This window comes from Mangifera indica, chromosome 5 (genome assembly GCF_011075055.1).
Source record: "Mangifera indica cultivar Alphonso chromosome 5, CATAS_Mindica_2.1, whole genome shotgun sequence".
NCBI classification, from domain to species: Eukaryota; Viridiplantae; Streptophyta; class Magnoliopsida; order Sapindales; family Anacardiaceae; genus Mangifera; species Mangifera indica.
The window spans coordinates 12091267-12105686 of NC_058141.1; the positions used below are offsets into that span (position 1 = coordinate 12091267).

The following is a 14420-nucleotide window of genomic DNA, read 5'->3' on the forward strand; positions in this document are numbered from 1 at the left end:
ATCTGAATCCATGAACTTGCTGCAACAAGGGATCAAATCAGCCCTTTATGCAGACTAGCTGGCGAACAACTAGACATAGATCGCTTATTTACACACGGGAAGGATTTTGTTGGATTTACAACTACGCAGAAGGCAAGTGGAGAACGTGATGACTACAATTTGCTTTCATTAACAATTTTTCAGCCATTTTAGGAGTAGGTATAATGGTAATTTTCTTGAACCACTGTGAGCTTGATTAATTAGGAAGTAGCCCTCTCCGACAAATATTGATGTTCAACAGATACATTCTGGCCAAAAGTTAACCTCATTGGAGCATTAGAATTTTTACAGAGAGTCTCTGTTCGAATCTCTGCCATTTCTGAAATCTTAAAAATCCAGAGTACGAAAGGATTTGCAGTCACAAACACAGTATGGGATGTAAATTGAAAAAAAAAAAAAAAATACTGTCAACAATGTCGTTGCATCCAACCAAAGGTTTAAGTTTAGAAAGTGACTACGTCTACATCATGACGAAGAGAGCGAGCTGTTCGATATGGCGCCAATCAGCCCATTGTTAGTTACAAAAATAGAACCGAAAACGCCGAAATTATCTCAGCGCCTTCCATCATCACACTTCTTAACTACCAAAGCCCCTAATTTTCTTCTTTTCACTTTTGCAACATTTTTGTTCTCCTCCTCCTTTTTCTTCACCACAACGGAATTTCAAAATTCAAATTCAATAACAAGAACTTAACCATCTGAGAAAGTTAAATTCAGTTTCCCGGTTAAATCTTATGCCTTTCAGGTACCGATTAATGTTTACTTCATCTGTTTTTAGTTTTCAATTCACGTCGAAAGTTAAATAATTTATAGATTGACGTCGTCAAGTTGGAGGTGTTGGTGGCCTGTGTGGTTTCCGGCGAGTTGATTTCCAGCCAATGACTTTCTGGCAATCAAAAAGACATTTGTGAGGATTTTATTTTATAATTTATATCTGTATCAACTGCTGCCAAGCATTGGTTTAGCATCAACTTATTAATTATGTCAACTTGTCATCCAGAACGCAATTCAAAATAGTAGTTATTCTGAAACGAAGAATGTTGCCAAAGATCAAAATAAAAAATTACATTGATTTAACCGGATCACATATCTGGTGTGATACATAGTACCTGTGGTTTTAAACAATGAATGAAGAAGTGGATTATGTTTCTTTCTTTATGAATTATAAACGGGGAAGTTTTTTCTACAGGAAATTTAGGAATGAGATAGCTCAGTTAAGGCAATTTATGAGGTTAGGATAGAAGTAGGGAGTCACTGCTATCGAGATCGCAAAAAATACAAATGTGGCTCTTGGGAAATTGGAGATCCTTTCTGTTAATTATATAATCAAACCCTCTTTAGGCTTTATACATTTGGAGGAACTTGAATGTAGATGCATCAGTTTTAACCATTGTATTGTGCTATTTCTTGGAGTTTATAAATTCTGAAACTCATTGCTGTACCCTTCAACATTTTTAGGACCATTAATTTTAGTTGTATGATGAATTTTATGCAAAATTGTAGCTTTGATGGCAATTAGTTAGTCGAGACAAAATTTTTTGATATTTTCAGCAACTAATTTAATCTTTATGCCTTCTCACATGTTTGGTTTTTGTCTAATATGAATTCTTTTTCCACTTGTTTTCTGAGGAAGCTCTATTGTTAACATGCTGTTCCTCTTATTTCAGTCTGCATCCTCATTTAATTTCTCAAAGTCTCAACTCATAAGAATTTTTGCTTTGTAACCTTTCATGCTAGTTATTGAATTTTAAGGCTTTTTGAATCTGAATCCTACTAATACTTTTCAGTCAAGAGATCGGGAGATAGCAGGAGAACCATAAGCAGTTAAAAATACATTCAGAGATCATAGATGGCACTGGACGCTGTAAGCTTCAAGATTGTCATCCAAGGGACATCAATTTGTAAACATTAGGATATACTTTTTGACAGAAGCGAAACCATTCAGTGTGCAGAAACTCATCCTCAAGTAAATAATTAGTAGGACAGGAACCAATGAGTATACAGATATAGATTCAAAGGTTATTGACGGAAACGGAATTAGAGATATATCAAGATAGCTGTTGATGGGAGTGAAAGCAGTAAGCATTCAGAAACAAATCCAGCTGTTTTTGACAGTTTTGATAGCAGTACATACATACGGTAATGCATCCAGAGACTACAGAAGAAAGTAATAAAAAGTTAAGACCAAGCTCTTCTTCGTCTTCATCAGCATTATCATTAGGTCCTCCCGAAGTGGAATCTGGAGGACATAGCAAGGCTGAATCCTATACTACTTCCTCCTCAAAACCTGAATTGGATGCTCAGTCTTTACTGAAACATGTTTCTAGTACAGGCAACTCTTCAAGATCAAAAGAACTTGACAATGGGTCTCCAGTTCCCCCTTCGACATCTCCAGTTTCTCAGATAACCCATGAATCATCGGTATATGATTTGCCATCAACACAATCCCCGCCACTCCAAGTGATGGACCGTTTAGGAGGATATGATCCTCTAAGAATCCCATCAACCGTGTTTGAAAGAAGAGACTCAACTCCCCTGGAATTGAGTTCCTCTTCTAGTGAGTCACTGTTTAGCCTTCACTTAGGCAATAACAGTATCTCCATAGATCATGGTTTTATGTTGGGGGGAGAAGCGTTGCAATCCGGAGAAATTCCTGAGTCAGGTGAATTTATTAAGTTTAGCTCAAGTTCTCCTGTTCCAGTGGAGGAAACCAAGGGAAAGAGTCTAGAATTGAAGAAGATTGAAGAATTTGGTGATTCAGATGACAGTACCGAGGTTTCAACAATAGATACCGCAGAAGATCAAATTTTGAAAAAGGGACCACCTACGGAAGAAGTGCCGCTTTCTTCTAATTTGTCCACCCGTTCGAAAAAGAATTCTCGCTCATTTGCCTTTCCATTGTAAGTGAATATCATACTTTTGCAAACACTTCTAGATTTTTATGTGCTCAATTTATATATGTGTTGGTTCAGTGTGCGTACCAATGGATGAACTTGCATTAAGTAACAGACATACAAAAGAAATATTTTATGGATGTTAAATGTTCATGGACTTTTTCTGCATATAAATCTACAGTGCCCTGCACTGATGTGAATATTAGTGCATGTAAAACAGATCTGCGAACTTACTCACATTATATGCATATTATGAATGCAATGGAAGTTCCCAAACCTAGTGTTAGGTGGATGAGGAATATACCCTTTCTGTTGCAGACCAGAGAAGAAGAAACAGCTAAAGTCCATCTGTAGCTTTTTCTTGTTGCAGAACAGGAAAGAGGTGTACATGGCCATCGTGCTACTCTTCTGGTTGTAGCTGCACGTTCTGCTACTGTTCATTTCCAAGCTGCTACTGTTCTGATTGTAGCTGTGCGTTCTGCTACTTTTGGACCTTTAGCCTGAAAAAATGGTGCTGTCACTGTTCTATTCCAAACCACGTACGCTTCTCACCTTATCTCTCTCAAACTTATATTAACTGTGCATCTAAGCTTGATGGAAAACATAATAATGAAGTCCTAATTTAATTTTTATATTTTTGCATTGTTAGTTATGGATATTCATGTTTGTCCATATAACTAAATTACACCGCAGTGGTATAGCTCTTAAAGACTTATTGACTTAATTTGCCCTGTATTACTTCAGTCTAAAACAGGACTTGGAGACGGTTCGGAGAAAGCAAAGGTTGAGAAGCACCTGAACCAGTATCTGGCTGATAAAATGGCTTCAACATCTTCTGCCTGCTGCTGTTGTACTTCCTCCTCTTGTCGCCCACATTGTTGCAGGTCTCATTGTTCTCAATGCTGTTGAAAGAGTATTTGCGACTGAATCCATAGCCTCCTCCTTCTGCCTGTTCAAAATGCCAATCTGAGCCTCTCTTTAGCCCAGTCTGTCACCACATGTTGAGCGCAATGGCAAGGGGTCACACGTAGAATTGATCGTTTATCTCAAATAAATCAAAGCAAAGACATTTTGAATCTAGCAGTAAGTGGTTCATAGGTCGGCTGTTTTTGGTGCACATATGAACTTTATTTTATTTCATGGAAATAATCTTGAGAACAGAATCGATATAATGTTGGGTTTGAATTTGGTAGGACAAATATGTATAGATGAATATCTTCCTTTTGGTGATGTAAATTTACCGATAAATTCCTCTTTAGCTATAAATTAGTTATATAGATTATTAAGTAATAATCGTTGGATGTTAATGATGAGATTAATCATGATTTTTATCATATGATTTTTAACATAGTTCATTTTGATGATCGACTTGTCTACATCTATGGGGTATTTGATTTTTTTTTCTACTCTATCCTTTTCTTTTTTGGTTTTATATGTTTTTGTGTGTTTATAGGATTTTTAAAAGAAAATTACATTTGCCTAATAGGGTTAGGATTTAAAATCCTTTTCAGATTACCATTTATATGTTCTTATAGTAATTTGAACAAAAAAGAATGTTGAAAATATTACAAGAGGGAATTAAAATATCTGATTTACATCAGAATTCTCAAATTAAAAGAAATTTCTCTTTTGATAGGATTACAATCTTTATCTCAATTTGAAGAAAATATACTTTCTTGTATTATCAAATAAAAAAAGTCTGATCACTAGCTGTTTGTTAAAATAACTTGAACTTATTCTATGATGAATCTTGAATAAAATTCATACAAACTACACATTATCATATAACAATTATCTCTCAATTTTTAGAGTGCAAGGAAAACTTCAAGAATTTTGAAAATTTTTATTGTAAAAAACATGTTTATCTCATGTAGATTTATTGTATCTTTGGATTGAGCGATGCATCCATATTATTGTTTCCTTAAATATAATACAATTGGTCATATGACATTTGTATTTTATGCATATTATCAATGTAATGGAAGTTTCCAAACCTATTGTTAGGTGGACGATGGAAATATTTTCAAGGATATGTTATTGGAGCAGAGATCTTAGCACTAGGAATCTGCAGAAAGCCTCCAAAGAGATGCATTAGAAGAAGTCACTCAAAACCAGAGAAACAGTTAAATCAAGTTCCTTTTCAAGAACTTGAAAAGGACTAATTTCTAAGATTCTCTCTTTGTTATTTTACTCTATTTACATCCCCATTTTCAGAGGGGTGGTAGCTTGGACAGATTAAGTCATGAAAAGGGAGTAGGGGAAGGGTTTATTACAATATGCCTAAGTGGGTGGTCGACATCACCACCACCTGCATGCTTGACAAACTCTGCCGGAGATAGAAAACTGCCATGGCATACACACATTATTCTCACTTCTTCTCCCTTTCCATACTTGTATAGAATGCCATCTATTCTTCTTCCATTAGGCCCAGATCCTTTGGTGAATACACAAGGCATATCTTCATATGCCTTCATCCCACTACTTGAGGATTCAAGTTTCTTGGGTGGATTCTCCATTGCTGTCATGGAACTTCTCCCGGAATTTTCGTTTGTATTTGTCCCTGAAGAACCTGCGATCTCTTGACTGCTTCGATCTTGCCAGGACCGAGTACTAGCAGGGCTTCTTGCCTCTCCACCACTGCTTGATCCTGTGATGCAAAAGGAAAATTATAAAAGCATAAAACTATATCAACTTGAATTATCAGAATCAACATGTTTTCTGTGTCTTTTCTCTTGGTGGAATCAAATTAACCAACCTAATCATATTCATGTAATACTGCCAGCCAAAGATGCTAATCTTGCAAAGTGGAAACTATATCCGGCAACCGCGGGATATACCCATAGGAAAAAAAAGAACTTCTAACTTGATCAAGTCTCGTTAAGGCTATAAGAAACTAAGCATTTTATTGAAGGAGCTCAACCTACTTCTGTGAACCAGGTTAAATTCTGAGGAACAATAAAATGATTTTGCTAACCTCTGTTGGCTAACACTCTTCAAGTAGAATTCAATCTATTTATGTTCCATTGTTACTCTCAGCTACCACATTGTCTGTTGCAAATTAAATTTCACTATTTGAGTTACTGAAAGCATCATTCTGTCAAGATATGAGTAGTGCTTAGTACTTCTGAAAATTGTAAAAATTCAAGGAAATGTTCTATTAACAAGAAATCCAACTTAATGTATCATGACTCATACAGCAGTTCAATATGTGCAAGTTGTACTCCTTATGGCAGTGCTCCATGGAGGACTGATCAGCAGCATCTCACTTGGCTCCACTGAGTCTGGTTTACTTCACATTGCTTTCCACCAGGAAGCAATTTAAACACCAAAAAACAAATGAAAAGAAATTTAACACTCTACCATCTCTTCCTACAATATATTCCTTCTAGCAAATTCCCACAGGTTTTTCATGGAAATAAGATGAAGCAACTAAAGCATATTGCAGCCACAGTTTCTGAATAGCTTGCACTTTCTTCTCAAAGTTCTCATAAGACTTATACTTTTCTATGTAACCCCATGATTGAGTTTATCCATTCAATTTTGAAACCTTTAATAAGATCATGAAATCATCTTAATGATATAAAATAGAGAGAGAGAGAGAGAGAGACAGAGTTAGGGCGGGGGGAAGGGAGATTCTTCTCCCTTAGGATGAATATACATGAGCTCCAGATATCTATGATCAAGAACATACAAAATCACTAATACAACATAAGTCTAAAATTCCATGCAATGTTGGGCCACTATACGTTGATACATTAAAGAGGCTATCTAACTTAAATAAAGATGTTGTAATAGTGGAAAGACCTTCATGGAACAAAAATGAAGCAAGAGCTACATATGCAGGACCCATTTAAGCTCCTCAAGCAACTTTTACAAAAGGTGATACCTAACCGCAAGCAAATAATTTTGAAGTGCAGCAAGGCCAGCAACCCTTTACAAGAGCCTCTTTGTCACCCAAGACCAAAATTTTCATTATGTATCATAAAATACATTTTCGATAATATATCATAAATTGTTTTTCACACAACATTAATCTAAAATGGGCTTAAAACTTCAGCTTAAAAAGCTCATCAAGTTCTGTAACTACTAAGAAACACCCAGGGTAAAGTTAAGTGATTCCCACGACTGAAAACCACATTCAAGGTGTACAATGAATGGAAGTAGCACCATCAAACTATATACATATAGCAGGACTTCTTTTAAACCCAGAGTCAATAACCGTAAACAGCACAAAATGTCACTCTTTTACAAGTTGCACAAATTAGTAAATACTTCATTCAATTCCCATCTTTAAGGAGTCACATTAAATATAGCAGACACAAAACAAATTCCAGATTAAACAGCTAACCCAGTCAAACCAATCTAAATAATATAGAACTACACTAAAGAACCCAAACTTAAAACAAGGAGAAGATATATAGATGCAAAGAAAATGCAGAGTACCTTGAATAGGTTTACCTTCCAACTCAGACATGCCGGATGAACTCCCACCTTGAGACTCCACAGACCCTTGCGAACTAGACTGCACTAACACTTGCAAGAACCCACCACCACCTTTTACTCCACTGGCAAGCAAGGTGTGCCTGGCCGCTGAAGCCCAGCTTTGCATTCCTGAAGGATGTCCCGCCGCCTTATTAGCCACCAAAACCTGATTCTCTTCCTCCATATTCATCTCCGCTCTATCCACTTTCACATTTCCACTAGGATTTGAACTAGAATTCCTTTGCTTTTCATTTCTCCTCCTCTTTGCTTCCATTCTTCTCAAAGATTGCAACTCCTTTCTCTTCCGCCACTCCTCTTCTGTCTCGGACGGCAACGAAGAGGCTCTTGTAAGTGCAGGATACATTACAGACTGTGCAGTCGCCGCTGTAGTTGATGCCGTTGTCAGTGTTGCGGGGATATCGAATTCTCTAAATATCGGTATTGAGCCTGCTATAGATGAGGATCGAAGCAGCTTTTTCTTCGCATTTTTGTCAACCCCAAATCGTCCACCAAGCGATAGCCCGAGATTTAGCTCGATTTCTTCAGCTTTTTCTTCGTTATGAGAAGTTGGTGTATGTACTTGCGATTGTTGTGTGTCACTGGCTGACATAAATCTCTGCAGCAGATCTCTTGGATACTTCTCTATCTGTAATGAAAGATTGTGCATTTCTCTACTTTTCTTTCTGTTTTCACTTGATTCTCCCATTATTTTTTAAACAAAACGAACCACAGATTAGAAAATAGATATTACTTTGCCAGAGTAAAACAAAACTACAAGTTCTTGATCCGATTTAAAGATTGCCATGACTTAAAACTTGATTGTTACTGGATTTTTCAAAATAAATCTATGGCATTAAATTCAAAAAAAAAAGTCAGAGAACCAAACGTTTGAATCAAGAAAACAATAGCAAAAACAAAAGAAAAGATAAACAGATAAAAAAAATTGTTTCTTTTGTTTAACAATTTCAAGGAAAAACTCGGAATAGCAGAAACTAAGAAGAAAACAAGAAAAACAGAGGAAACAGAGTGACAATAATTGTAGAGGGGAAAATAAAACAAGAAAAACAGAAACAAATAAATAAATCAAAGGAAAACAAAAACACAGTAAGAGAGAGAAGAAAGATGTTTGTGAAAATAAAAATATATTTATTGTGTGACGAAAACACCGTCGAGATTGGTAAAGAAAGCCCCTGGTTAAGCCACGTGGCGAAATTCATGTGCCAGAAAGACACGTGGTGATGACTGACAAGAACTTTTTTCTTTTCACTGTGATTCCTTTTTGACGTTTTTCAAAACAAGTTTGGAGTTTTTGTTGGACACGTGTCGCTACTAACAATGAAAGGAAAAAGAAGACACGCGTCCTTCAGTTAAGGTATATGGGAAACTGAAACGTCGATGCGTCATGCTAGATGTCGTTAAATATGAAAGAAGCGGCGTCGGTTTTAGTGCTGTGTCTGAGTTGCCATCTCTTAGCTCTAAACTCTAACTCTAATGTCTCTTAATTAATAAGTTGTTAATTACCTCGTAATTTAGAAGTATTTTAATTATTTTTATCAACTTTAATGAAGGACGTGAAGACCAGATTTTTAGACACGTGAATAGGAAATAGGAAAGATGAATCCAGTGGCAGCTGTCAGAAGCTAGTTCAGCTGAGCTGGCAATTAAAAATTTATCGGGCTAAGGTAGCTATACGAGTATTTGGCAGTGGTTCAACCCAAAATCGGCGTGGGAGGACAGCTTGCGTGACGCACGTGGGCTAGTTTCAATTCAAGAGCAACGAAGGTGGGGTCCAGGAGGGGCAAGTTGCAGTTCCTTAATGAATAAAAATAGCGGAAGGACTAAGGGAATGCGTGTAGTTGTGTTAGATGTGTTGCCACGTGTCGGTATTAGAATAAAGATACGCGTGGCAAAGTGGGTGGAGGCCCCCACTTGCTCAGTACATTGTATTCAATCACTATCTTTAGGTCATTTTCAGTGACGTCATAGATTGCAATCTGTCAGATTGATAACTTATTCCATTTTTCATTTATTTTTTTCAAAACTAATTTATATGGAATTTATTTCTATATTTCAATGCTGTAATTATGTACTAATTACACAAAAATGAGGATGAAATATAATTTTCGGGTGAGTAATATTAGTGATTATATCTTAATAATAGTATAAATGATAAAAAAAATAATTTATATAAAAAATATAAATTTATATTTTATTGGACTATATATTATAATTAAAATTTTAATTTATCTATTTTAATCATCATCAAATTTTTGATTTATTTGATTTAATAATTATAAAATTAATTATTAAAATTTTAAAAAGATAATTTGATTTAAGTAAGATTTTTTATTAAAAATATTAATAATTATAAATAAATAACTATAGCCTAGTTTTGCTTTGGCATTGTATAGTAAAGTTAGAGATAATATTCTATTATTGTTACTCATTTAAAAATATTTTTATTGTGATTATAAAAATAATTTTTTACTTAGGAAAAAGAATTTAAAAAAAAAGAAAAGGCTAGTGTACTAACGATTGAAACTTTGTAAATAAGCCACATCAATAAACATATAAAAGTTGACACCAATTATGAACAATTATCTTAAGTAATAAAGACACATGTTTGGCAACCTTTTGGGTATACTTTAAGTGAAAGAAAAATTTATATATAAAATAAAATAAATTTAAATATCTTTTTACCATATATCAAAATTAAATTTTTGTTTAAATCAAAAATTTGTCTTATTGGATGGTAAGCAAGTTATTAAGCGATAATTTTAAAATAATAAAATTATATATATATTTTTTATATAATTTAAATATATAAATAATATATTATTATATAAATAAATAATTTTAAATTAAAAATAAAATAATATCTAATTTTATAATAATATTATATATATTTAACTTATACATAAAATATATATACTTCAATCCAAAATAGGCTAATTGAATTTCGCTACTTTAGTGGCAAGCAAAGGAAGGCAAGGGCCAGCCCAAAAATTTGGTAGTCAAACAGAAACAGACAAACACCCCCTAAATTAACACTAATTTTAAAAAGGGAAAATATAATATTGGCAGCAGAGCCGCATGATATGATATGATATGATTTGTTTGGGCCCGTAACCGATGTTGACATATATAAAGACCAAAAGATTCTTTCACACCTATTAATGCCACGTGTTGGTTGGTTAAAAGCAAGTGCACATTTTCTCATGCTCGACCAACCAAAATACCTGGCTTCGGTGTCACCTCCACGCCTCACTATTTGAGTATTTACCTTGTGGGGACATATCTATATATATACATATTTTTATATAATATTATATAATTAAATATTATTTTATTTTTAATTTAAATTTATTAAATTATATAATAATATATATATATTTATATGTATCAAATATAAATACATATAATTTTATTATAAAATTATACAAATTAAGATAATAATCTATGATTGAATAATATGATTATTTAATTTTTTAATTACTTTAAACCCGTATTACCAAATTAAATAGTACAACCATTCAAAACAAATTCCAACATTTTGACAATACAAATCAAATCAATTGTATCAAGAGAATATTGTCCCTGGTAATGAAATTATTACAATGCAAAAGAACCCAGGGCGAAGAGACACATATTAGTAAAGATTATTTTTCTTAGATTTTATGATTAAGCTGAAAGGTGCTACCCTAAGATATAATGCCCCATGAATCAACGATAAAAATCAAAATTGCCGGCTATATTTGCTCACTAACGACTTCACTCTATGAAACAGACCTTCTGACTTCTTTCTAACTTGAATACCATCAGGTTTAATTGGCCCAAATTGGTGGGAAATCGAACTTAAGTTGTCCAACTGTTGCAGTATCAGGCTTGTTTCCAGCAATTGAATTACTTACCCAATAAAAGAGAGTTTCCAACAATATGGGGTGCCCTTTAACTGCTATATGGACAATGAAATTTATTAAAACAAGCAGCAGGGCAGAAATAAATGAATACAAGCATAACTCCCAAATCACACAAGATAGGAATCTACTGATGTACAGGAAATATAATAAAAACCACCATTATTATTGCTTTTATCCATGGTACTGTTGCCATTAGGAGCAGTTTCTACACTGCAGTGACCCGTGATTGTTCTACAGGTTTTAACTGGTGGAACCCTCAAAATAACATTAAATGGAGAATTACTCTTATTTAAATCATATACATGAAAAATATCATTATGAATCAACACATTTAAACATGTCCAATGATTGTAATATTTGTAAGATGCCTTTATATGAGCGTACCACTGATGCAGAAGATTTCTTGGGGACTTCAACTTGTGTTTTAGAGGCAGGTGTCTTCAAGCCCTGAGGGGCATCATTCTGACTTGAAACGGCTGGATGCTCTGGAACAACCGTTTTCTCAGCCACCAAAACTTTTCCATTTGTGAAGGATGACTAAATTCATTGCTGTTTTCGGTGTCCTTATTTGCAGGGGTTCTGTGATTCACCACATGGTTATTGGCAGCATGAATTGGCTCTGTGACAACAGCAGAATGATAATTCTTTTTACTAACACATTGATAAAGAAAACGATGCATCATTCTTTATTCAAGCACATTGATAAAGAATGCAATGCCACAGTTGAAATCAAACAATAAATTTACATGCAAACTTAGCACAGAGAAGCCTACCAGGATCAGCAGCTGATGGATCTGTTGGAGAACTTTATTCAGCTTTATTATTTACATTCCCTTCAGAATCTTCTTTGTCTTCCATTTCATCTACATATCTTAAAACATCATTCAAGACAAAATATCCTTTACCTTGTGGGGCTAGAAAAAACGATTGAGTGAATTTCCTTCTCAGAAATTGTTCTTTCCAAGCTAACAACCAGTTACCAAGACAATCAACCCCTTATTATATGAAGCTTGAGCATAAGCAGAAAATGTCTGGACTGTAAAATTCTGATATCCCATAGACAAAATCTTGTCATTGATGCCCTGCTCCAGAAAGGAAAAACACCAAATAATTAAAATCAATTAGCATAAACAAAACAAAGAAAAAATAAAGATTAACCGCCATATAAATTAAGTAAAAATAAAAAATATGGATCAAATGAATGTGCTTGTGGGTGGTACAATTATGTCCTAACTTGAATCCGCCATATTCGAGTTGTTGATATTGTGTGAACCCATTGAAAATAACTAGTATATAAAATATTGTTACAGTCAACATACTTTGATAGTCATCACAAAGGTCATAGCACCCAAAGGCATTCCCAACTAATTGGGGATTTAGGGCAGAAGAATCTGCCTGCTAAGCCACCTGCAGCACAAAATATAAAGAATCAGCCATGTACTTAAAAATAAAAAATAAATAAAATCCCTTTCTGGAGATTTCGAAAGAAAATCATGGCAACTGAGATACCATTAAATTAATAAACATTAAAAAGAAAAATAGCCAAAATAGGAATCTGAAAAACATGATTAAGCTTGGGACTAACTTCTGACTTAACAAAATAAGTACTAATCAATGTCTCAATCTAACAGCTAAATATTAAATTATATTATCTGGTAACTTCAAGCCGACATGTATCATTCACTTTTTATTATACCTATACCTAACATGGATATAGATTATAAATAACCCACTTTGATTTATTATCCCAGAGAGACAACTGAAAACAATAAGGTATATACTGATAAATCTTCTTATCAAACTCTATTAAAGAATCTTACACATACTTAAAATTTATAATGTCCACACCAAAACCGAAAATTGCAATCCTATACATTATCCAGGAAATTAGTTGAAACCCAATGCCAGTTAAGGATCTGACTTACCAACCAACCAAAGTGCCGATACACAAACCAATGCTTTCCTTAACTGCAGATTACTTATTTGGAATTCACATACATTTGAAATGAACCCACTCATGTCCCTGCTCAAACTCAAAGTGCCTTCATATTTAATGATGTTTTCTCTATTTTTGAACAGGGCATTGGTGACAAGGTTATGGGCATGGAGTTTCATGAATTAAAGAGCGAGATCCATTGTGTGATGACTATGTAAAAAGGAATTTCACACAATCGTTTTTTTCTGGCTCCGCATGGACACTTTGTCTGTCTTGACTGATATTTTCAGATGCGGGGATAACAATGGTGATGAAAAAGCAGCAACAGCTCCTGTTTGCGGGTGGGCATTGGGCAATTGGACGTTTATATTTATTTGCTTTAGGAATCGAACAATGGATGAAAAATTATTTTTTTGAATTTTAATAGGTGATAAAATGTTTTAAATCTTCTCGATAACTTTTCAAAATGAAAATTTTAATTTATTTAGAACCATTTTTGTTCAAAAAAAAGAAATGATATGATATCATTGGTTTTCCACGCGAAATCCCAGCTGAGCAGATCCATTGTCACTTGGTGGTGCTTCTAACATAAGCTACATTTTCCACTCCCTTTTTATTGCTTCCACTTTGCTTCACATTTTCCCCACCGTCAATCTGATCTCCCCCAAGGTCTCAAATATGTCAATAAGATCCAAAAGGTATAGGAAATCATCCTTTAGATTTGGCGAAACCATAAAATTCAATGCCCAAGAGATAACTTTTGATTTTTTAAAACGTAAGATGGGTTAGAAGATAAATTCTAAGTCTTGATTATAGATTACAATATATAAAAACTAAATTTGTTAATGTCAATATCCATATATTTAGTCTAAAGTTAAGACACTTTGATGTAGATTTGGTTGTGATTATATGCATTCATGTGAGATTTATTATATTACGCTAGAATAATAATTTACGATCAAATCTAATAATAATTTATATGCATAATTCATATTTAGACTTTAAAATTTGAAAGGATCATAAACTTTTTTGAAATGCTTTAAGAGATAAGTATGATAATGAAAATCTATAATTTTTTATGAGTAGTGTTATATGTATAAATAATATACGTAATTTTATACACAAATAATTATATATTATCGTATGATT

At 33.9% G+C, this 14420-nt stretch overlaps 2 protein-coding genes and 1 long non-coding RNA gene across 4 annotated transcripts; 1 reads left to right on the forward strand and 2 right to left on the reverse strand.

Annotated features, from left to right (window-relative positions):
- Positions 1–1833: 1833 nt before the first annotated feature.
- On the forward strand, positions 1834–2968 carry LOC123215226. Its single transcript, XM_044635236.1, has one exon. It carries the CDS (start codon positions 2182–2184, stop codon positions 2941–2943), a length of 762 nt encoding a protein of 253 aa, XP_044491171.1. The 5' UTR covers positions 1834–2181; the 3' UTR covers positions 2944–2968.
- Positions 2969–4999: 2031 nt separating this feature from the next.
- On the reverse strand, positions 5000–8490 carry LOC123217321 (ninja-family protein AFP1-like). 2 transcript variants are annotated; one of them, XM_044638283.1, is made up of 2 exons: positions 7392–8490; positions 5000–5580 (listed from the first exon to the last, which is right to left on the reverse strand). In XM_044638283.1, exons 1-2 carry the CDS (start codon positions 8119–8121, stop codon positions 5174–5176), a joined length of 1137 nt encoding a protein of 378 aa, XP_044494218.1. In that variant the 5' UTR covers positions 8122–8490; the 3' UTR covers positions 5000–5173. The 2 variants fall into 2 exon arrangements, with proteins under 2 accessions (XP_044494218.1, XP_044494217.1); XM_044638282.1 differs by having other exon boundaries at positions 7377–8490.
- Positions 8491–11479: 2989 nt separating this feature from the next.
- On the reverse strand, positions 11480–13627 carry LOC123217694. Its single transcript, XR_006502521.1, has 4 exons — positions 13261–13627; positions 12655–12742; positions 12109–12417; positions 11480–11954 (listed from the first exon to the last, which is right to left on the reverse strand). It is a non-coding gene; the product is annotated as an uncharacterized LOC123217694 (long non-coding RNA).
- Positions 13628–14420: the final 793 nt, after the last annotated feature.

Excerpts from the sequence above, each read along its gene's own strand:
- LOC123215226 (XM_044635236.1), top strand. The coding sequence starts at position 2,182 with ATGCATCCAGAGACTACAGAAGAAAGTAATAAAAAGTTAAGACCAAGC.
- LOC123217321 (XM_044638282.1), bottom strand. The coding sequence starts at position 8,121 with ATGGGAGAATCAAGTGAAAACAGAAAGAAAAGTAGAGAAATGCACAAT. Across the intron at positions 5,581-7,376 it reads GGAAGGTAAACCTATTCAAG|GATCAAGCAGTGGTGGAGAG; the intron begins GTACTCTGCATT and ends TTTGCATCACAG.